Here is a 24,269-nt window from a genome sequence, read left to right as displayed (position 1 = left end):
AGACGCTGCTGAATAATTTGGCAGGAATCTGCCGACCTCCCCAGCACAGCTGTCCTTTGCAAGGAGGAGTTACGTAAACGGAGAGTGCAGAGATTTCAGCTCCCCTCTCCCCATGGCAGCGCCGGGGGAAATGATTTTGCCCGTCGTAGGAAGCCAGTGGCCGAGGTTGTGTCAGGGCGGTGGTGTTACCTCCCCCCGTCTCTAATACGTCCCATCCCTCGTCGCATTCGCAGGTTGGGCTGTGCAGACCCCATTTCCCTGCTCCTAAAGGCTGGCTTAGGCCGACTGCTGTGTCCGACGGGGTGGTAACACAGCTCGCAGGCACTGGCATCCAACCACTCGGCAGCACTTGGATTTATTCTCTGATATCAGGAATATTCAGGACAAAACCTTGCAGAAGGGTTCAGTGAGTTTTAGGGTCTCGCTGGGACAGAGGAGAGGCCTGGTTTTGCAATGCATTCGGGCTCCGGGGAGGGCGATGGGAACGGCGCGTAACTGTCCCGACTTAAACATCAGCCCGCAGTAGTGGGAAGTCAAATGAGCAAATGCTATGGAAAGCTGTGTCCTTGGTGTTCGTGAAAAGCCGGCTGGGCTGCTTTCTTCAAAGGGTCGCTTTAAGGTAAATTAGATTTTAAAAATGTAGGCTCTGAATCTTTTTTTTTTTTTAAAAAAGCCAAAGAACGTTGAAAGCCCTGATGACTAACGATACCCAAAGACATGGCGAAGTGGCAGCGCGCCATGCTCTCATTGCTCACAGCAGGCTGGGCAGACGGAAGGCAGAGAGCAGGCAGGCGGGAAAATCAGGACAAATTTCAGGCGTAAACTGAAAAACTCTGCTCGCTCCCTCTGCTTCTTCCATTCTGCTCTGCAGTCACTGCCCAGGTCAGTGAGAAAGCACCAGAGAGGGGTCTGAGACCCACGCCTGAGTGCAAAAGACAGCTCAGCCTTTTCCAAATCCTGAGTTGGTGTTTGGGTGCAAGAATAATGGACCCAGGTTTAGTCTTTTCCCAATTTCAGCATCAATTATTCACTACTCATCAACCGTTTTGGCGTCACCTATTCGCCAAGCTGAAGAGCTTGCCTGTAAGTGGGTCCCTCTTCAGCCTCCTCTCCTTTGATACCTGCAGAACGCATCACCTTCTGGGCAAAAACAGTCTGCAGGGATTGCTGCTTTCTATACTGAGCATGCTGCTACCTTCCTGCCCTGTTGGTGTTATGTTTCAATTATTAGTCGTCCCAGGCAAACCCTGGCTTTGTTTCAGCCGTGTGTAGGCACTGTGATACTCTCGGCCTTCCAGCCCCGGGAGCGCTTGCAAGGGCCGTTGCGTCACTGGCGACGCTCGTCACTCCAAGCTGGGGTCTCGGGTAGGGAGGAGAGAGGAGAAAAAAACCCCTCGTGCGACTTGGTGCTGTCACCCATGCTCAGGGAGAGAGGAAGACATCTCAGAAGGTCTCCACTGGGCTGATCTTCTGTCAGGCAGTGGTGGGGACGCAGTGACCATCCCCAGCGGAAGAGCCACCCTGTTGCATGTCGCTCAGGCTGCCCTTTGCCTCGCGGGAGGGACGGGGGGTCTGCGCTGGGCTGCTTCTGCTGCCTGCGAGCCTCCTCTCCCCCTCCTCTGGCCTGCCAGCTCCGAGTCCCGCAGCACGTGTAGCACGAAGCTGTTCTTACAAGGCTTTGAGCTGTCAAAGATCCACCACCAAAGGCTTTCAATGTGTCTTTCGGTGATTGCTTATTTACAGCTCCCAGTTGCCCTGTAAAATAAGCAAATATCCTTATCCCGTTATAGAGATGGGGAAGGACCGAGGGACGAATTGCGTCTCACCCCGAGGCCCGCAGCCAGCCCCTGCCAGCCTCAGGACCTGCACTCGGAAGACCTGACTGCATCCACGTACTCGGAGTGCATAATTCCTCCCCAGGTCATTCTGAGACCACTTTGCCATCGGAATATGCAGGCTTTTGATAGCCAGGAGGACCAATAACCTACACGTGCAATGAGAAACTTGTGACAGATTATTCTGTGGTTGGCATCTTTAATATTGTCAGTCAGAAGAGGGATTTAATGACTCATGGCTGGAAATGGCTCTTTCTCCACTTTTGTTTTACAGATGATTGGTTTCGCGCATGGGAAGTGGAGCGTGACCTAGCATAGAGTAAACCATAGCACTTGGAAAAAAATGTGCCAGCCTAAAATCATAACCCTTGCATAAGACCTCCCCGTCCATCCTCGCACGCCACCCACGAAGAAATAAATTGGAGGAGTTTCTGAAATGCCCAAAGGTGGCTGCACGCAAAGCTACGGGGAACAGATGACCCGGGACATGCAGCAGGCCAGGTCCTCTCGAGGGCTCAGCTGTGCCCTCTGATGGGGGGAAAACCTCCTCCTGATGTGCTGTGTGCTGCCGTGGAACAGCTTTGAATTCCAATGCGCTAGCGATCGACTGCACCGGCAGATTGCCCCCTTTGTGAATAATATTGTGTTTCCTCCGCAGCAGCACGGCAGGGTTTGACTCTTACGGGGTCTTGCACAACCACGGAGTGCAAAGGCAGCACCTGGCAAACGTAGCTATGGCCTGGGGCACTCAGGGCAGAAAAGAAGTGGTCAGTTAAAGCCAGAGAGCAGGAGGAGAAAGCAGTGCTAAAGACAAGTAGAAGTCAGTTTAAATCAGACCGTGTAATAACTCATACTATTAGAGATGCAGTCCTTCCTACGGATAGCCACTGCAGTCATCTGGGGGTAGGTGCAGAATTCATTGTGGAAGTCGCATCCCAGCTGCAGATCTTCAGGTTTTCAAGAGAAGTTCTTGGTTGCCTTATGATGGTCGCAAATGCAATTTTTTTTCTTTCAAGTGCGGCTAGAGAAAGTCACCTCCCGCTTCGGAGAGGGGACAGTGAAATGGGGATACCGGGTCAGAGTGAGAGCGGGAGGGGATAGCCCGAGCAGGTTGCCCAGGCAGGGACATCCCGCCCAGCACGGCCGCTGCCTCGGGCGCAGGCACGTCCGCTGTAAGCCTCTGACACAGCGAATGCAGAGGGCAGAGTTGTGGCAGGTTTACGTAACGTGTCAGAACTTTGTTTCGTGCTCCCATCAAATATTACTTTTTTTGGCTGGATCTTTTCCTTGTGAATCCTTCGTACAGATTACGTGAACCAACTGCAGAGCATTATCCAGAGGAGCTTAATGAACCTCAGCTCGGGAAAGAAAAGGAAATCATAGAAGCTGGAGGGTAAAAAACCTCATATTTAGACAAATAAGTGCAAATGACCTGGATGCATGAATGTCCCGAAGAGCCATGCAGCGCAACCTGGGTGCTGTCTGCCGAGACCGCGGGTGTGTGCCGCTGCTCCTCGTGCTTGCTGTCCCGGCCCTGGAGCCCGTGCTGGTCCTGCCTGCTCCTGGCCCCTTTCCTCCTCCGCCTGTCACCGGTCCTCAGGCATCCCCAAAACGCAGAGCTGGGGAGGGCCCCAGGACATTCACCGTTCCCTTCGCGGGATGAAGTGTACTCAGATCAGTTCTGACGGATGTTTGTCTGACCTGCTTTTCAAAAATGTCCAAGGAACGCTGTCCCAAGACTTCCCTGTTTCATCCCTTCTATGTTTAACCAGTCTTAGAGCTAGAAAGACTTTTTTCCCAGTATCTAATCCTGTTCTCCCTTGTGGTAAATTAAGCCAAGCCACGATCAAAATGGAGAATAATTGATCACCAGCCTCCTTAGAAGAAAAGCACCTTTCACATCTTGGAATACCAATAGTGCGTTCCTTTTTACTCATGTACTTTCTAGATTAACAACTCCATTTCTTTGGCCTTTCCCCACTGGTCAGGTTTTGAGAGTCTTTTTTTTGTCTTTTTATATTTTCTTGCTCTTATCTGAATTAACTACAGAAAATAGTTTTGTGTGCCATTCAAAACTGGGCAGTGTAAACGGGCTAGCTGTCATCCTGGCTTAACTACGGACAGGATAAAATGCTATACTCACATAGCCAGCACGTAAATGAGGGTAAATTCTGTAGCTGAATAATTCCTCTCTAATTCTCCTGTATGTTATCCCTGCAATAATCAGGCGTAACAGCAGCAGCCTGTCCCAGCTGCCGTTTCAGCCCTCCCCTAAGCCGGAGCTTCTTTCGGCAGCATGGCTGCTAACAGAGCTGATAAATCTCCATTTGTGGAGACACATTTGCTTCGTCCTTCCAACACACGGTACTTAAACGAGTCTGTTTCAACAACCCATTTTCACCCTCAGCCACACGTGTGCTTCCCTTTATCTTGTGTGTGCTTGTTGGAGTCAGCTTAGGTGCTGGAGCGAAGGCCGGATAGCCCTGCGCTCACAGACGGTGCAGGGGACAACTGGGTTCCTTTCTCCGCACCGCTGCAGCTTTCCGGCAAAGCAGCACGGCTTTCGTTGCCTGCGCCTCCCCGGAAGTTTTATTCTCTTGTCCACGTGCAGAAAAAGCTCCTTAAACCAGGTGTTTGGCCTGGTTTGCTGAACATGCCTCGTGTAGCCCGGATGAATTCTTGAGTTTTGTTGATATCAATTACAGTGTAAGCCAAGTGCCTTTCCCCGTGCTTCGCTAAGGAGTGAAGTAATGCACGTTATTCTTCAAGAGCTGTAGGAACGTATGTGATAAAATATCCATGGATCGAATAATTATTATGTTTCCCGTACTATGGGTGTTAAAATTTAGTCAGTTAGTGAGTAATATCCATTTATTGAGTGTTGGCAAGAAGAGGGGAAGAAAGAAGTGGTAGCAGGAACTGCCTGATCCGTTAAAACTGAGATTATCCGCTTACAGTTATGAACATGCCACGTGGGCTGAGCTTCCTCAGAACCAGGGGTGTGGAAGGTGCCATCCGCGTGCAGGCACGTGCTGTTCACGGAGGTGTTTGTGTGCTTCACCACTCTCAGAACTCAAGGGTCTCTGAAAAACTCGGGGTACCAGTGCTGGCGGGGCTGCCAGCGCGGGGAATGGTCCTTCTGCTGCGGAAGCAGCGCTGGCACGGGGCAGCGCCCTGCGCCCGGCTGATGTTGAGGGTGACGGAGCCCTGGCCCAGGCTGCCCAGGGAGGCTGTGGAGTCTCCTTCTCTGGAGATATTCCAGACCCGCCTGGACGCGGTGCTGTGCAGCCTGCTCTGGGTGACCCTGCTTGGGCAGGGGGTTGGACTGGGTGACCCACAGAGGTCCCTGCCAACCCCGACCATTCTGTGATTCTGTGATATCGGGCTGGGTCACTCTGAGCTCTTTGCCGTTTCTGTGCCTCTCTGAGTGGTTTCGTCCCCCTCTGTGTCAGCCCCTTTCCCTGAGCCTCCCCAGCTCCAGGGGCTGGTTCTCCCCCAGAAGGTTCCTGCCAAGCTCCAGGCTCTGCGGAGGGCGATGGGAGAAAGCAGGGTTCCTTCCTTACAGATTTCTTGCTGAAGTTTCTTCTCAAAACGAAAGTAAAAGCAGCAGGCAGGAGCTTTGCCCTCAGCGTCCTTCCCTCCTTTGCCCATGGGCTTGCTCAGCCCTCAAGGACAAAACCGCGGCGTTTCTTCCTGGTGGGTTTTCTGCAAGCAGCCTCGATAGCCGAGCTTGTTCTTGCCCGCTGTTGCGTCTCTCGCCAACAATAATATTCTGCGGGGCCGTTTTATTTCCAAAAGCGCCTGTGCGATTGCCTGATCTCCTCGTTGCTCCTTCAGCAACTCCTAGGCAAGGCCGCTGCCTTCACCCCCAGTGCTCGGCGACGCCTGCGAAGGCCGGGAGCCTCTGGGCCGCGCGGGAGGCAGCGAGCGTTCCTGCTGCGGCCCCGGGCGGGCAGGCACCTCCCAACCCGGCGGGCTCTCCTCTGGGAGTACAGCGACAGCACTAAGCTGTTAATGCGTTCGCTGAGTGATTGAAAATAGCTTACAATTTTTCATAATAAAAATTGGAGAGATAAGAGAGGAGAAAACCTATTTAGTATGTGTAAGAAAAAAGCTACTGCCTGGAGCCTTGTACTTCCAGAGCCAGGTGAGAAGGAGGATTGTGATTATTTGTTCTTGTAATACCTCCTGTAAATAAATCTATACATAATCATGAATATTGCGTAGAAAAGGACGCTGGAGCCCACTTCTCCCCTCTCGCTCACAAGGACACCCTGCTCAGTGCTGGGGTCTGGAGGTTCTCGGCAGCGGCGAGCCGGTCCTCTGGAGGGAGGAGGATGGGTGCTGGCACAGCTCAGTTAAGGAGCACATCTCTCTTGCTGTGAGAGCTGAGAGCAGGTTGTTTTGAGAACGTGGTGAAGATAAATGCTATTTCTGAGAACTGCTCCAAGACTCAAATTTAAACACAGTGCACAGTATTGATTTAATTGAACGAGTTCAGCGTGATGCTTGCAGCCTTTTCTCAGCACTCCACTGGGCCCAGAGGGGGAGGAAGGAAGCGATCGTCCAAGGTAGGACAAAACAGAAAAGAATCTCTGTTGCATATTCAGCCTGAAATATAATTTTCTTATGTTTTGGACAGCATCGTTACTCCAAGCCTACATACTAGAGGAAGGTATTTGTACGATATATTGGTTAGTGGATTTTTTCGCCTCCTAGAGCACTCCAGAGGAGGGAGCCAGGTTTTAAAGACTAGGAGCCTCTGGGCAGTGCCCTGTCTCAAGATTGTTAATGCTGTCTGGCATATCCATCAGCAAGTCTGCTAACAAATTATGATGTACAGTTTGTTTTGCGAGATTAGTGATTTCTTTAAAATAATACCTACTGCTTATCTTTAAAAAAAACCCCTTGCTACTAAGTCTTATTTGAGTAAATAAATGATGTAAATTGATTGTATTTTTCCTCTTAAATGAATCCTTTGACATAGCATTTATCTTTAGGGCAGTCGCAAAAAGTATTTTAAGTTAATTTAATACACCTGAATATTGGCTTTTGAGAGTGGCTAGAGGAAGGAAATCTTGATTATGTGTTTCTAAATATGGCTTTTTAAATATTGTATGCCTCATAACTTGAATCACCGTATGTGGTCATGACTGTATAATTAACATTCTATTTTCTGATGATATTTTTTGTTATCTATTCCTATAAAGACATAGAGATGTGGGGCCAATGCTCCTCTTACACCAGGATAAATCAGGAACAGGTCTAGTAAAGGCAGTACAAAATTTGATGGGCAAAGCTGAAATAAGTGAAGGGGGTAAGGAGGAAAACAGGAAATTATCTGGTTTTTGCTGCCGTTCATCAGCATCCACAACCTCACGTCTGTGACTGAGCAGTTGACACAACAGATGTCAGAAGGCTTTCTTTGGTGCCACCTCCACCTACCGCCGTCTCCCAGCTGCCGTGACTACGTGCCGGCCGTGGTGTGGCAGGGGGATGGTGGCAGTCGATAGACAGCACGGCTGCGGAGGTTGCGCTGGGCACGTCCACCAGCCACGGAGCCATGGGTGTTCTCCTATGGGTTCTGAAAAATTAATAATGAAGGCTAGTTTACTTTTCCCTGCTCAATGCAGAGATATGAGCTGTTGCTGAAAAACAAGGGGCAGGAATAATCAGCGTAGAAAGGAGATGAGGCTGGACAGGTTTGGTTGTAAAGGTTGTGAACATCAAGGAGGGAAAAAGAAAAAATTTAAGCTGGATCAAGAGGTTAAAACCAGGGCGTAATGGGAGGGAGAAAGGTTAGGAGTTCTTTGAGCTGAGAATCAGGGTGATCGTTGTCTCGCCAATGAGTTGTGTATGAATGGGAAATGCGTTCCAGGGCGAAGGGGCAGAGACCCATCTCCCCGACTGAAAATGTGTTTGGAAAAGAGAGATGGGCGCTCTCCAGTCTGCACTGCCAAACGCGCCCGAGCTGATTCCTCAGGACAGACGCTTCTGCACAGCCTGGTTTGCAGCACAGGGATCCCGTCAGGCCAGTGGCCCGTGTTTTCCAGTTTCTCATCCTACGGAACAGAACTTCCCATCATGAAAAATGATGGAAGTATGTTACCTACTCAAAGGCATTTCTTCATGCCTCGAAGCAAAATTCTGCAGCATGAGGATTTGTATTTCGTTCTTCTATGCCTATGACCTACCCTATTTGTTTAGCCAGCGACAAATGTCTTCACAGCAGATGAGGCCTGAAGAATCTGACCAGGTTTCACCACTTCTTTCTTTCCTTCAGACCTCCCAGGAATTCTCTGCTGAGTTCGGGCTCTGTAAGTATCTTACGATCAACTCATCTCTTCTTTTCTCTCTGTAGGATCTGATACGAAGAGATATTCTGTATTACAAAGGTCGCATAGACATGGATAAATACGAAGTGGTGGACATAGAAGATGGGAGAGATGATGACTTCAATGTCAGCATGAAGAATGCCTTCAAACTTCATAACAAGGAGACTGAGGAAATGCACTTATTCTTTGCCAAGAAACTGGAGGAGAAGTTACGATGGCTTAGAGCGTTCAGAGAAGAACGGAAGATGGTAAAAGAAGATGAAAAGATAGGTGAGGAATACAAAATAAATCTGAAGGGAGATTGTTGGTAATGCTTGATTTAGCCCCAACTGTTGGAGAAGCCCACATTTTTTTTGTAGTGGAAATACAATTCAGCCTTTTTCAGATGTCCTTGGTTGCTCTCATAGTGATAAATAGGTCTCTTTCCAATTCAGTTACTGGTATTTTTGGCCCTCAATAAACAAATTCTGCCCATAGCTTCAAGCCTGGACCTCCATGGGTGTTGTGGGAGACGGAATTCTTTGGCCATCTGACTTCAGAGTCTCCTGGCTGCATCACTTCTGCTCTGGTTAAGCCTATCTCGTGCGGGGAGGAGGGCAGCGAAGGCGATGACTTGTCAGCCGTGCCCTGCCCTCCGCTTCAGCCCATGAATTGACCGTGACCGACGTCAGTTCAGGCTCAGTTTGTGCTGCTCAGCTGTAAAGCACTGGGCGTATTTATGATCCTGTATAAATAATAATGGGTCTAATCTTACTTTTCATACAGCCCCTGCACAAGTGAGATTATAGAGAGGCCTGCCCTTCCCAGGAAGATTTGCTTTTCAGTAAAATACCTGCCTGTACGCACAGCTCGCTGGGTGATGCTTTGCCACCCAGGGCGTTCTGTGTTTGCCAAACAGCGCAGAACATCCCCCCTTCCCTAGATGAGCGAGAGGCTTTGTAAGCAATCTTCTGAATTGTGTTTGCCGTGTTCCCTTTTCCAGGCTTTGAAATTTCTGAAAATCAAAAGCGGCAAGCGGCAATGACAGTAAAGAAAGTCAGTAAGCAAAAAGGTAACCGGCAACACGCACTGTGCCTGGTGATGTGAGGGTGGAGCGGGCTGGGCTGAATCCTGCTGGGCTAGGATCCAGTGTCCCCCTTGAACTTCCCCCTCCCCTTTCTCTTTTTTTATCAAATACCATTTGTGCTTTGTATCCTTTCTTAATGTACCTGTGGGCCAAATTAATCTCTGGTTTAATGTGGTTGAAGCCAGTGGAATTTCACCAGAGATGAATTTGATCTTGTGTCTCCAGTCTGATGTCCAGAAGCTGTCCCTGGGGGCAGAAATCGATCTCAGCTGCTTATCTCAGGCTGCAATGGGAGTGAGTGCGGAGGTGTGTTAGGGGTTCTGATAATTCCCAAAGTCTCCCATTAGCAAGGAAGAAAGATGGCAAAAACACTGGCGATGGCGAGGGATCTACCCCTTTCCTGCTCTTGGAAAGGGGACACTCGTGTTTCCTGGGGCTACCTGTAACTTTTTAAGGACAGCACAGTAGCATCAGCTCTAGGAAATAAAGTATCTTAGTAAAGACGTTATATCTCTCTAATGTCAGATTCATTTCCCCACCCAGGCAAGCTACAGCCAACTAAATGCCATGCTAGATATTAAAGAGAGCCTCAACTGGCGAAACAGCCAGTGTTAATTATTTCTCGCAATAACTCTTGCAGCTACAGGTTTTGAAATGCTAAATACGGAGGGAAAGTCAGAGAGAGGTCGTTTTTCCAAGTTTTCCAAAGCTTCACAAAGTCACAGACGTATCGGTTCGTTACCAAAGTACCATGGCACAACTGGGCCTAGAACTGGGTTTTGGGAGAACTCCTCACTTCTCGGCTATAGTCCGTCCCAGGCAGATTCGTCCCCGCTCCGTACAGGCACTGGGTTGTGTTTTGGGAAAGTCGAAGGAGCTCTTTGCTTTCTGCCTTACCTGTGTGTTGTCTACTGGCTTTGCTGGTCCAGTAGTGGTTTGCTAGGCCAGCTGTAAACTCCTTGGTTTGCTGTGTCTCTCCATTGTCATTGGTCTTCTCCTCTCTACTAACTTCCTATGTTGTCTTCTAAGATGTTCTCTAAAAACTCTCCTGGCCCGATTTTCTAAGCTCAAAGTATGCGCACGCCCAAAGAGGGGCCCAGGGACACGTATCTTGCCCGGCGTGCGTGGGGTTCAGGCGATGGCAGCCGCTGTCACTAGCGGGGTTTTGCAGACTCACCCCTCACGCCAGCATGCTTGTCCCCCAGCACGGAAGCAACCACGGAGATGGTTGGAAGCAACTGGAAAATGAGAGAATCTGACTTGCATGATGGCCATGACAAAACCAGTTTAAATTGTTATTTGCTGTTCATTTAATTAAAGTATTAATTAATTAAGGTATTAATTAATTAATAATTGTACTGTTCATTAAGTGACACAGTTCAGAGGTGCCTGAGCATGCCTACCAGTATTCCCACTTAAATCACTGGACTTGCATCCTGACAAATATCGTATGCTTAACGGTACGGACTTCTTACACAGCAGTTGCTCTCTTGTTTTCTCTCTTTCACTTTCTCTCTCTTTCTCTCTGAGATGAAAAAGGAGGGGCTATTGTCTTAGACTTCTCTGACTCTCAAACTAATTAGCTCCTAAGACACCAGTCACCGTTTCCATTATGAAGAAGGAGCTTACGCTACCACCCTGGCAGTTCTTTCTGTGGGACGAAGTCCTCGAGTCAGACAGCAGCTCAGTCAGACCCCGAGCACCAAGTTAAGCGAAACTCGGTTGTTTGACTTAGGGCGTGAAATCTGAAAAACAACAAATAGGGTCATTAAATGAGCAGCTCTGTTTCTTTTGGCCTGCATCGTGGTAATCATAGCCCAGTCTCAGATTCATGAAATTAAGTACCGGCACGGAATGTTTTGCTGAAAGCTCTTTGTTTTCTTACTTGGTGGTTTGCGTTGTGCCCAAGGCCCTGAGAGAGGCACGAGGCAGCCGGAGCAGGGAGGTGGTGGCATTGCTCAGAAGAGGGAGGTAGGAGGAAATTCTGGAGAGCTGGCTTTTAGTGACTGATTTTTTGAGTCTTTCCATATGCTTTTTTCATACATTGCCAAAGACCTTGGCAGGCCCCTGGGGCTGTGCTGCTGAGGCGCAGCCCTTGGGGCTGGCAGCAGGCAGAGGGGTGAGCCCACCCCACACAGCCTCCCACAGCACGACGGTAGCGTTGGGAGGGGCTTTAAACTGCTTTTGGAGCGTCAGTTATACCTGGAAGGCAGCGAAGCCCTTCAGGAGTAGCAATACTTCCACTGCATTCAGCTGAACTATTTATTCATTGAAATTTATGGACGTTGCAGGACAGGTCTCTGTGGCTACAGCAGGGCTGGACGGCTCAGCAGCTCGACCTGCGATGTCGAGAGCCCTGCTCCGTGTCAGTGGATGCCTATTACAGGCTTGTTTCTAGATTATCTCCGTTGTTCCCTCCACCTCTTAAGTGGGAAACCATGGTAATTTCCCTGTCACAGAATACTTAAGGAAGAGAGAAAAGCCGTGAAGGAAGTGAGATGGAAAATGCAATCAACTTTGTTAGAGCTGAAGCAGAAAAACATTTTTCAAATAGTATAAACTGCCGCTTATGTGATGCGCTGTTGTACCACACCTCCCAGAAGCATCACTCTGGAGCTGGCTGGCGCGCGTCTGCAAAGGGAGCATCTAAACTACGGCTGGCTGCGGCGGGGGAGAGATGCTGAGGGATCAGCTGGAAGCAGGAGGAGAAACCTTAAAACTCTGCTTTTTAAACTAACGGAAACTTTAGCCAGGTAGTTAAGAGAGAACACAACTCTCAGCGTTTTGAGAAGTTTTTGATCCCAAAGTGAAGGGGGCACAAGTCTGGAAGCAGCCCCCTCGCTAACGCCCACGTCTGCACTGAAATGCGTGCACGCGTGCCGTGCCAGGCTTCCTTCCAAATCGATTTAATGATGCGCAAGGTCAGGTTTCAGCAATAGATTAGGATTTGCACTACTTACTGGATTGGGAAAAATGTAATGATTTTAGACCAGTTGCCTTAAGACAGCATCAAACCAATTTTTGGCCTGCTTTAAGTCCAGTAGACATAAACTAAATGGGTAGTGTTGGCTCTGCACCTTACCAACAGGTAGAGAGAAGGGCTGTTTGTTGGTTTGGTTTTCTTTCTTTTTGCATTGATTGTTCAAGGTTTTGCCTCCTGGTTACTGCCCTTTAGCCTCTTTCAATGTCAGTGTGCTAACTGGGAATAGAACTCAGTGTGGTGTCTCCTAGAAATAGTAAAGTAACAGAGAAATTTATTTGCCTTGACTTACAAAAACAACAAAAAACCCCCCAGCCCTTTTTAAACTACAGCCAGTCAAGTGTGCAGCTGTTCTGCAGAGAAGTCCAGGTGCCGCTGAGGACCTTTGCTGCCTGCACTGACACTGCAGCGTCGAGATAGCGTCGAGATAGCCCTTCCAAAACTGTGCTCGGTTTTGACTAAAGTGGTGGAAACAAGTCCAAAGGCTCCTTGAAAACAGATCCTCTGTGGATCTCTAGTCCGTCCTCATCACCGACACAGGATTATCCAGGGTACTTTTTCCATTTCGAAGCATCTGAGGACAGAGGGCTCCTTCAGTGCCTCTGTCCATCAAGGGCTTCTATTCTGCTGGCCCCACCAACGATTAGCGTTTGCAGCTTTCAGAAACGTTCGGTTACTTTTCCGATCCCCAGCTTTGCCCCCATCTGTCCCCATGCAGGACAGCACGTAGCCGTGAGGGATTTTTGCTCATGTTCCTAGAAGCTGTCAGCCCGGGGTGTCAGGGGGATATGAGGTTCCAGTGCCCGGGAAGGAGACCCCATTCTTAAAGCACCGTTTCCCACTAGCGTTTCGATTTTGGAAAACGAAATGTCAGTTCAAATTTAAAGAAGTGACCTTTGTGCTAGGCAGGAGGGTTTCCCACCCCAGGAGAGCTCCTCAGACCCGTGCTGCCAGCCAGCTCCTTCATGCCCTGCTCTCTGTCCTGTGTATTCTCCTCTGCACTGTGCCACAGCTTCACCAAAAGCAGCTGCCCTCGGCCCGGACGAGTCATTGGCCTGGTGGTCGGGGACTTGCGGAAGGAGGGAACGTAGATTCGATCGCAGTCACCCCTAGCCCTGAGCTTAGAAGGATGCTGTCATGAAATCTGGCCATAAACACCCAGCTATGCAAACCCAGCAGGGGTTAAATCATCAGCCAGTATAAACTGCTTTGGCCCTCTGAGTCACTGCGTTTTCCTGCTAACTTCTTCCTTTCTGACCATTTGAGCTCCTGGCGAAGTACATCGCAAAAACCCTGACCCAAACACCCAACAGCTTTGCTTTGACTTCTCAAACTCCTGCGAGCTCTCCCCTATCAATCCTGCGTAGCGAAGTGGGATGACTGCGTGTTAGCGTGCGTGTGCTGGCTTCACACGGCTGGCGAGGACGGGTCCTGCCAGGGTGCAGAGTCTGTAGGTACCTCCTGTGCTTCCGCTGCGTCGTTGAGCCTTCTTTATTGCATCCTCGTTGCTGACAAGATTGACGTGGCCCTGACATGTTTCCCCATCCTATTCTCACATGTAAGGCACGGCCTCGGGGGGATTGAAGGACGCTGAGCAACGTGTAGACCGACTGCTTTAAAACAGAGAGGGGCATTTGCATTTTCAGCTAATCAGGGTCACCTCCCTTTTTCACAGAGCTTCCCACGGCGTAGGTGAAAGGATGGAGCTAATCACGTTCTCGGTGATATTTCCCCACAGATTCAGAGAAATCACGGAGTTTATCCCATTGCTTGTAAAACACAGACCCTACCCAGACCCTCCAGAGCGCAGCGTTGCTCAGAGCCCTAGTGCTGCATGCCCTGGCTCCGCGAGCACTGGTCTTGCTAATGACGGTGTAGATAGATGGCTTCTCACTCGAGGCAGTAGCAACCCAGCCAGAGTCAGTAGCATCGCCTGTGACCCGGTCAGATGTACAAGCTAAGGCAAATCACGAATAAATCCTTGGCTGGGAGACCTCGGAGGATGGTGCCAGTGACTCGGCAACGGGCGCGTGCTCCCGAGCAAATTCGCCGGGGGAGTTTCTTGGTGAGATGTGAAACGGGCCTCTTGGGTTTTCCGTTGGCCCTCGTTTGAACAGCCAAGGTGTCGGCATCAGTGTCATGTTGAGATTCCAACCGAGATCAGTCTGTCAGCTCTGATGCTCCGCTTTTCAGTTGGGTAGGGTATTGTAGGAAAGGGGCAGTGCTGCTGCCCAGCAGAGGCTGCATTTCGGGGCAGTGATGGATGAAGTGATCGCATCCTGTCAATGGAACAGCGATCTCTGCTATCAGTGGACAGAACGCTGCAGGAGAGGGAGGCTATAGAAATACAAGATGGGATAAATTAGTTTTTACCTGGCTTTGACTGATAAAGCCCTAGTATCATTTATGCCATCTTTACTCACTTAGATTTTGCTTATCGAATGAGGAATCGTTATCTTAATGTCTAGTCTAATGACATCAGGTTGCAGTAATAGACTTGATAAATAGACTCAGGAAGGTCAAGTTACCTGCGTATTTGCAGATGCTGTGGCTGGCTGTGGAATAGCCAGGGCACAAGGCTGCTGTTACCCTCGGTAGCATTCTCCAGCTGCAGTTAGCCCTTCTCCCTCCCCCTTCCTCCAAAGCAGGGGAGTCAGGCGAGTGGCTGGAAAAGGGAGCGAAGGCATGTCCTCCTCACTGGGACCATCCCAGGTGAGATCTCCCTCTGCCAGGCGCTGGGTGAGATCCCTGGCTGTGTGAAGAGCCGTGGCTGAGGCCTCGCTTGGATTCCTCTGGAGCTGGGCGAGCATGGCCAAGCTGGAGTCGGGTAGCTTAGCGTGGCAGCGTAGCCTGGTGAAGTCCCCGGCTGCTCAGGACTGCCTTCGGAGGCAGGTGCTTGCTGTTCGCAGGTGCCATCCCCACCTCTGGCTGTAAAACCCAGCTCTGCAGGCAGGGACTGAAGGGATAGCAGGCACAGAGTAGGTGCTAACTCGAAACGTCACAGCAACCAAGTAAATAGTGAAGTACTTTGAGATCCTCTGTTGAAACGTGCTGAAGAAAGGCAAAGGGCTGTACCCGTTCAGCCATTGCTGCTTCTTCTTTCTTTAACTGAAACGTGTCGCTGTTGCAGGGATAATTAACGATACAGCAGTTAGTTTTCTTCGGGTGTGTTCCTGGCTATGCCACGTTGTGTATGGGTCACAATGTTTAGGAGGAAATGGCATTTATGGGATTTCTGAGCATGGCTCCTGAAGGACGCAGGCTGGAGATCCCAGGTAGACGCGAGGTTCCCAGGTGCAGCCCTGCGTCCCCCCTGCCCGCAGCGAGAGCGGGCGGTGGGATCTCACTGATCCCGCTCACCTCTGGCTAGCGAACAGCTCGGCAGCGGAAAAGCCGATGAAATAGCTCCTGATCAAAGTGTGAGCTACAATCGTAAAGGCTGCGGAGGGAATGACCAGCTTGCAAGGCGAGTTGCCATGGTTATGGGCCTGAGCGTGTGCTGTGTGTGTTCCGCGTTCGCTCTGGCGAGGTGCGGTGTCGTGTAGCTGTCCTGTCTGCCTGCACGCCTCCGCGCGGATTGCCTGTCAGTTCTAGCATGCTCTGAAACCTTCGAGTGCTGCTGAAGCCCTGTTGTAACCTTAAACAGAAGAGATACTTTGAAAAAATGAACTAGAAAGCAAAAAAAGGAGGCAGTTTTCAGTCTTTTTAATTGTTTTCTTCTGAGCTGCGAAATCCGCAAGGTTCCGAGTGACGTTGCCTAGTGCTAAAAAAAGATGTGATTTCAGCTGGCAGCACAGCATCTCTCTGTGCCAGTTTTGTCTAGCCAAATTACAAAGCCCGGAGTTTTCTGTTTCCCATTCTGAACAGATTTCCCCAGCCCCCACCCTGCCGAGCGATGCCGCTCCGCAGCCGCAGCCTGCATCCTCTGCCTCAGTGCAGAACGACGCACGGACCAGCAGAAGGAGCTCCAAGTCTGGCCGCTGGTGTACGGCTGCTTTCTTACGCCTCGGAAAGGCAGCGCGGCAGCTGCGGCGAGGAATCATTGCTTACCTATCGATTCGTCCCCTTTGCGCTGTGAATTCCGATCGCCAGGCAGCCCAGAATTGCACTGGCAAAGAGCTCTGCTCGTTCCTTTCTGCTGAATTGCAGTGGAGTTACGGCTTTGCATAGGAAAAAAATATATCCCTCAAGAGACGAATTTGCCCAATGACCCCAAGTTCTGATGAGGGAGCAAAGCACCTCAGAGCAGAACAGAAAAACCCCAACCTGTCATAACGTTCCCCAGAATTGCTCTATCTGAGGATCTGAAGATGCGCAGATTAGGTGGATCTCACCCCCACCCCCGTGTTCCACCTTCTCAAGAATGTGGGTATGTCCAAAAAAAGAAAGCCATCCTTGGGGCACTTCGAGCTGTTTTCGCTGTATCACAGTTTCACAACAAAATGTGTTCTTACAGCATCACCCGCCTGACTTGCCAGAGCACCAGTGTCCTTCTTTGCATGCCCCCAAACACCCGGGAATTATGCATGCCGTTGAGATCCGTGGGCTTGAGCATTCAAGCCGTGGAGGCCATTCGATAAATATGATAAATATGCAAACCTTTGGCTGCTTATTCAAGTAGAACCAGCCAGGAGCTTTTGACGTTCGTCCAGCTTAGATGTTGATGCCAACAGCCTGGTCCTCGAGCAGGGCCGCGCAAACAGCTTGGAGAATATTGGGTCTGCGCTTCTTTACCGAGGGCAGCGGCCGTGTGTGCACGGGTACGTTCCAAGCAAGGACGGACACTTTGCAGGAGTTCGGACCGAAAAGGCTGTTTTGGGAAAGAACGGAGTGGGGTTTGCTAGTGATCTGGCCAGGGGAGTCTGCCTTTTTCTCTTGTGGAGAAGACAGACGGTGGATTGCATTCTTTGCAGTGTAACTCCATCCGTGTCAGTGGACTTCAGCCAGACTGTCCTTTCTCTACTTGTTCAGCCTTCCAAGTGCATAATATTTTGCTGATCCAGGAGATTTCTTACCATTTCTGCATCATCATTAAAATAGATCAGTTGACCCTCCACCAATTGGTTTAGAGACGGTGACGAGCTCAGCCCAGCTCAGCACGGCAGCCCGGATGCGTCGCAAGGCCGATGGCTACTCCGCAGCCACGGGATGCGAAAGCCATTGGGCCATGTCATTAAAGCAGTGTGGTGTTAAGGTCTTCCAAAGCTAGAAACAATGGCCGTGGGTCCCCTAGCAGCAGCTTTAGATTCACAGCTCGTTTGCGTTGTCAAACATGAGGTAGTAATCTTGGTGGCACAAGGACTGTTTACCTTGAATGTGGTCCTTTGGGTCAGTCGAAAATCCAAACCAGTTACCGGACAGCAGAAGATGTATTTCCCAACTCTAGCCGTGTAAGGGACCTGTACCAGATCCCAACCTTCCCACAGATCCTAAAATTCCTCCCCAGTCTCTGCTGGGAAAAGTGGCCAAGGCACTAAAGGCTGGTGACCTCCAGGAGAATGTCTACGCTCTTGTATGGGTTCAGGGCCAGAGTCTGCCCTCCGGAGCAGGCTCTGCAGTCGGTTACGCTGCCCACACCTTGACCTGCCCTCCAGCGAGGCAACTTGGAGCAGGACAGCGGTAGAAGAGGGGATGGAAGAGGTAGGGCAGAGATGAGCTCAAGCCCATGCTCTACCCCTATGGGATGTCATTGGCTTAAGTCACAGTCTGGTAAATTCAAATTCATGGTGGGGTCTCCCAACAAGGATGGTGCAGAAGTTGTCCCAGGTGTCCTAGGGCTGACCCCGTCTGGGTTTGACCCAGGACAGCATGGGCTGTGGGGCTGCACTCTGCTCTGCAGGCTTGCTGTGGGAGAGAGGAGCTTGGGAAAGACGGAGTAGAAAACTTGCTGATGAGTAAGTCTACTCCAGCAAGCAGATACCACTGCAGAACATCTCCAGGTTGCTCTTTTCAAGTAAGTTTGAAATATTAACTGTGATGAATTTCTTAAAGGTTAGCAAGTATCAATCATGGAGCGTTTTTTGTCCACTGTAAGGAAGGATGTTGGTCGCTCCCTACGGTGGACAGAGCTCTGCAAGATTTGATGGTATTTGCTGTAAAGAAGGAGAAATCAGTTAGACGTAGTCAAGATGGTTTCTCCAATTGGTCAGAACCTTTGGGGGATTTTCACAACCCTCGATTGCTAAATTCTGTAGCGAGGGGAAGCGACTTAATTCTCTTTCCTAAAGCCATACTGAAGCCTTAGCTTTGTCTCTGAAAGAGGTCCTGAGTTATAATGCAGCAACGTACAAAAGCTGTCTGGTGAGCTCCGTGCGTGCGCTCTGTGAGGCTTTTCCCCTTGTCTGTAAGTACCCGACCGTGTGCAGCCTGCCCAGGCCCGGGCCGGCCAGCGCTGGCCCCGCCAAGCGTGTGTTTGTGTGTGGCAGGAACCGCTAACTGAATGCAAAGAGTCGCATTTCTTGTACACCCCTTGCTCTGGTACCTGGGTGCTAATCACCGTATTTTGCCTTCTCCAGCACCTTCCCAGCCGAGGATCTCAAAGTGTTTTACAAACATTAATTAATTTAGCTTCACAACCCTCGTGTGAGGTAGGTGGGTGATGCCATCCCGCTTTCCAGATGAGGACACTGCTCAGCTTGGGTAGAGTCGCCTCGCTCCTGCGGTTAAAGCCAGGGGAGGCAATGGCCGCGCTGGCCCTTGCGAAGCTGCCACTCGTCCTGCGGCCGGGGCTGCCCTCCCCGCAGAAGGAAGAGCAGGTCTGCGTGCCACGGAGGGGATCCGGAGACGGCCAGAGCTTACCGCAGCCTGCTCCAGAGCCCCGCTCCTCACTCCTCCTGCCCTGCTCCGGAGCTGTGGTTTCCAGCCCGTCGCGCTGCCCTGCAGTTGGAGCAGGGACGGTCCCTCGGCAGCAGTGTTGCGGGCGAGGACGTAGAGAAGTGGCTGCGTTGCTGTTGCCTCTAGTCTGCGCTTTGGTGGGGTCAGGCCCCCCTGCTGCTCCACCCCAGCCGCCCCTGCCACACCGTCCTCTACCGTGGGTTGCGTAGGTCCCGGCGTGCCGCAGGTCCCCCCTCCCGTGGGACGGCTGCGAGGGCAGCGTCCCCTCGCCCCGCTCCCGCGCAGGAGCCGTGACTCGCGTTCGTGGGAGTTCTGCATCCAGAGCCGGACAGCGTAGCCTCGCCAGTCCGTCCCGTCCCTCTAATCCAGACTGGACTGAGCAGAATCGGCCTGTTCTGCGTTGCGTGCAGCCGTTTTTGGCTGAAACCAGACCGGTGAATTCAAAATGAACCCTATGGAAAAGTCCTACGAGCTTCCCTAGAGCCCGTCGCGAGTTGCCCTGCGCGCGGTCCCTCCGCAGCAGCTCCGCTCCGTCGCGCGGCTCGGGGCCGGTCGCCGGGGCATGCCGGGGCAACGCCGCTTCCGAGCGGAGCTGGGAGGGAGGGAGAGCAGGAGCTCGGAAACAGGACGCGGTGAGGCTGGCGAGCGGGCTGAGCGATGCGGTCGTCCGCCTTCGCCTGCCCTGGCTGGTGCCGCGTGTGGCCTGGCCACGCGTGCGCTGCGTGAGGTCGCGCAGGACTTTTCCATCAGGGCAGGCAGAGGTCGGCCAACACCAAAGCAGTGGATCTTCTCCAGATCTCCAGCTCGTGGCCGAGCGCAGGCAGCCTCCGAGCGGAGCGGTCGGGCAGCTGCTGCCGTGCTCCGTAGCTTTGCCGTCTCTAGCACGTCTCCCTGTCGTTTGGGACCCTGGTTGTGAAGCGATACGAAGCGATAGCATGACGAAGAAAGACTATTGACCCAATTGCACTCTGACTGATCTGTTTCTTTTTCCCCCCAATCATCGATGCAGGTGTGAGCTACTCCAAGTCGGTTCCTCCGGCCTACCCACCACCCCAGGATCCATTAAATCAGGGACAATACATGGTGACAGATGGCATATCCCAGTCCCAGGTCTTCGAGTTCACCGAACCCAGACGCAGCCAGGCACCATTCTGGCAAAACTTCAGCAGGTTAACACCATTCAAAAAATAATACCTAGAGAGATGGAGAATTTTAACTTAAAAGAACTAAAATTTAAAAATAAAAATAAATAAAATTATATTTATAGATGGACCTTTTTTCGGAGAAGCACTGTTGCAACTAAGTATATATACATATATATATATACACACATTTTAAAAATAATAATATATACATATATGTATATATATAGAAGGACCAAAAACTTTTTTTGTTGTTTTTGGGAAGCAATCTGCTACTAGATACTAGGAAGCACCAATGATTTCTACCCATGTCACCTGGTTTATTTTATTCCATTGGTCGGACATCTTTTTTTTTTCTTTTCTTCTTCATTTTCGTTCAAGTCGTCATTGGCATCCCAGAATGCTTTCTCGCTCGTGTGAACTCGTCATCGAAGCTCCTCACGGACTACATTGGTGTATATTTTATTTGATTTTATTTATGGGTGGCGGGGGTTGTTTGTTTTTTGGAGTGCCGGGAGATCCCCGCTGCCCCTCCCTCCCTCCCTCTCCGTCCCTCCCTTGGCTGTCCCTGGCGCTGCCGTTTCAGTGAGGAGCCGTCCCCATCCCGTCCTGCATCCTCTGCTCTGCCTCGTGCCTGTCTGGATGTGCTCCCTCGTGCACCATGCTCTGCTGCGCAGTATTTCTCTGGCTTAGCTGTTCCGTGTGGGCAGGGGAAGACGAGCAGAAGGGCTGTCAGCTACTTAGGAAGTGAGAGATGGGGTTTTCCTCCGTTAATTTTTTGCATTTTTTTTTAAGCGCTGTCTTTTTCTCAATTCCGTGTGATTTGTTCACGCTCGGAGTAAGACTGAGAAAAGAGCATCAGGGGCTTTCATTTCTTTTGCATTTGGTTTTCTTTCTGTGGGATTATCTCTGATTTATTTTCTTTTTTAAGCTGAGACACGACTCTGAAAAGCCCGCTCCTATCTTTGTTCCCCGTGCAAAGATAAAGGCTGAGAACCTGACGGCTTCACGCCCTCCATTCCAGCTAGAGGAAAACTGGCTCCTGGGCTCCAGCCACCGGCCAGTTTTCGTCCTTCGGGAAGGAAGGTCCCATCCTCTCGGCCCCCCTCACGCCCGCACAGTCCTGCCTGAATGAACCCCGAATTGCCATTTGGAGGAGCAGCTACCCCCAAAGCGCTGCCCGCGCTGCTCTGCGGTGTGGGAGATCCCCAGCTTCGCTCGGGCGCTGAGCTCCCGCGCGGAGCCGGAGCTGCCGGCAGCGAGCCGCTAGCGGCGGGAGCCTTCCCGAGCCGTTGGGTGCATCTCCCCGGTGTTGGGTGCTGCAGAGGAGCGGGAGCTGCCTTGCAGGAGAGACAGGGGGGTGACCTGAGGAGTTGAGCCGCGCGGCCACGGTGACCCGAGCTAATCCAGACCAGTGCGCGGCAGCGGTGGTTCCGCGGCGGTGGGGCAGTGGCAGGGGCTCTGGAGGGAGCAGCTGAGCTCCTCGGGTCTCTTTCTCTCTCTTTTTCTCCCTCTGGAGATCCACAGCTTCGTTTTCAAAGACAGTCCCTGCACTTTCAGCCTGACCTACGTTTCTTTGCAGGCACAAAAGCTTGTGTTTAAGCTTGTAAAACAAATCCTTGGGCACCAGGGTGATTTTTTTTTTTTCCTAGGGCAAATGAGACTGTTTAACCAGATTTACAAGATGAATCTAAAACCTTTGCAGAGCTGTTCTGCAGGCTCCTCTGAAAACGTGGGGTGAAGCGATTGATCACGGTATCCCTCGTTGTCTCTTGACTCTGACACACCACAGAAGCTCCCCGGCCCAGCTAGCCTGGAGACGCTTTTTTTCCCCCTCCCCTAAGGAATACAAGCAAATGGGAAGAGCAGGGAGCGTGATTTCAGTATTTATTTCAGGGCATCTGACAGGGCAGTGGCTGTATTTTCTATTTAAGTACAGAAATAGTCTCAGCACTTTTTAGTAATCTAGAAATCACCAGTAAACAGCAAAGCCAGGTCAGTGTTCTGGAGAGGAGGAGTGGCCGCGCTGCAAAGCACCGGGCATCCCAGCTAGGAAGCAACCCAGTTTGATAGCAGAAGTTATTTTTATGCTCTTTTCTATCTTTGCATTTTTATGGTCAGATTTTAATGTTGAATACCTAGCAAATACTGTTTTGTTTCTTTAACGGAGCGGGTATTTAAAGATGTGAATGCGATGGGTTCTCTGAAGTGAACTGCAATGTTTTGCTGTTTCTGAATGGCTGGAGAGATGCAGAGAGAGAGAGAGAAAGAGAGAGAGATTACAAACCGTTGTCAACATGATGAGAATTTCACTTATTCCTTTGCCTTTTTAATTGCTTAGGGGAAAAAAGTAACAAGCGCATTAGTTAAGCCTGTTCATTTACTGTTTTGTGCCTCAGAGAGTGAGAATGAGACATCCATAATTTTTATGAGAAGATGCTTCCTAAATATTCAGCACTAGGAAAAACGAAACGCCACCGCCACACCATTATTTGCATCATAAATCAAGACTCGCTCGATCTGACAAGGCCACTTGTTGGACTCGCAGCTTCTTTCTTAAGCGGAAAGCCAGACCGAGCTAGCGTTGCTGGCGCTTGCCGAAGGCAGGCGGCCGGCAGAGCCACCGCAGGCGTTTGTTCCCGAGGGAAGAGGGGCTTGGCCCTCAGCCGTGGCACTCAAGAAAGCTCTTCCCCTCCATCCGTTGCCACGGGGCTGCAGGAGATGGAGCGTTGGCACGGAGAAGAACCGGCACCGGTCCCGCCGCCGCTGCCTGCGGTGGCTTTCCCGGTAGGGAGCGGGGCTGGGCCCCCCGCTGCCGCAGCGCTGGGAGCAGCGCGGTGCGGCCGAGCATCCCGTCCAGACTTCCATCCCCATGCCAGACAGGAGGAACCCACTTACCATTCCATACGCAGAAACAAGAGAGTTGTAACAAACTTACATGTTTACGGTATTTCTCTGGCTGAATCTATATATATATATATAAAAAATATAAAAATACCCTCTTCCCTAGGTAAATGACATGCGTTACCCCTTGACCTAGAGACTAGAACAGAGGATCCAAATTCAAGACTTTCGCCTCCCCACCCTCTCCAAAAAGATCAAACGAGAACCAACCTAGGTGCATCGAACAGTTGTAAATAGAAAATAATACATAGAGAAATATATTTGAAATTTGTTTCAGTTTCTGGACGGTCACCGGCCGTCCGTTGCAATGTTCTTGATAGTACACTGTGGTGCTTTGGGTTTCTGGTTTTGTTCTCTTTATGCTCTGTCATCTTTTCATTGCAGCTACATTTCAGGGAACATGTATATTTAGTAGCTATTGTAAGTTCTGCATGGCATCACCGAGCTTATTTTTCCTTAAGAAGAAAAGAAGAGTCTGTAGGAGTTTAAAGGCACTATGACGACAGGGACTTGTAGCAGAGAATTTAAAAAAAAAAAAAAAAAAAGGTTTTTAAAATTCTAGTTTGAAGCCAAATACTGATATTTTAGTGCTTTTGGGGTTTTAACAGTAAGAGCAAAAAAAAAAAAAAAGAAAAAAAAAGAAAAAAAAAAAGGATTTTGGTAACCCAGCTGATCCGCACTTGCCAGTTTTATTATTTTGTTTATATTGGACTGTTTGACCCTGTCAAACAAGTGTCAAAGTTGTGTGTATAAAACAAACAAAAAAAAGTGTTTAAAAAAGTGTTGTCAAGACACTGAGCCTTATGAAAATATTTATGGAATTAAATAAAAAGAAGTGAAAAGGCATCTGAAGGCATTTTACATCATTTTCCCCAGAGCGGTCTCACTCTTCCCCGAAGGCCGAGCCCGGATCGCTGGCGTGGGGCTCCGGCTTGTCGCCAGGACCGCTGTGAAGCCACCGGCGTGGAACCAGGAGCTGGCTCTGTGGTGGGACCGTCTGCCTGCCCCGGCGCGGCCGAGGGGACGAGGAGCGAGCCGCTGGAGCTCCCAGGGGCTGCTCCCGGCGGAGCTGGGACCTGCGGACCCCGGGCTGAACGCGCTTTCTGCCGCTGCGCTTCGCTGGGCTCCCGCCCGAGCGCGAAGCCAGCCGGCCCCTTCCGGCAGCCGTCCCGT

The 24,269-nt window shown here is 50.6% G+C and overlaps 1 protein-coding gene across 11 annotated transcripts in view; it reads left to right on the top strand.

Annotated features, from left to right (window-relative positions):
- Positions 1-23,926, top strand: part of ARHGEF9 (Cdc42 guanine nucleotide exchange factor 9) — a 198,480-nt gene extending 174,554 nt beyond the window's left edge. For 6 of the 11 annotated variants that reach the window (XM_075435183.1, XM_075435189.1, XM_075435193.1 and 3 more), the window contains 3 exons: positions 8,197-8,440; positions 9,153-9,221; positions 20,060-23,926. In XM_075435183.1, the coding sequence (XP_075291298.1) occupies positions 8,197-8,440; positions 9,153-9,221; positions 20,060-20,241 (495 nt within the window). In that variant the 3' untranslated portion in view covers positions 20,242-23,926. The remainder of the gene's footprint in view (positions 1-8,196; positions 8,441-9,152; positions 9,222-20,059) is intronic. The other 5 variants (XM_075435186.1, XM_075435185.1, XM_075435184.1 and 2 more) reach the window with 5 other exon arrangements.
- The last annotated feature ends 343 nt before the right edge of the window (positions 23,927-24,269 follow it).

The sequence above is a fragment of the Opisthocomus hoazin genome, chromosome 14 (assembly GCF_030867145.1).
Source record: "Opisthocomus hoazin isolate bOpiHoa1 chromosome 14, bOpiHoa1.hap1, whole genome shotgun sequence".
NCBI lineage: Eukaryota > Metazoa > Chordata > Aves > Opisthocomiformes > Opisthocomidae > Opisthocomus > Opisthocomus hoazin.
This window is presented reverse-complemented; position numbering and strand designations above follow the sequence as displayed.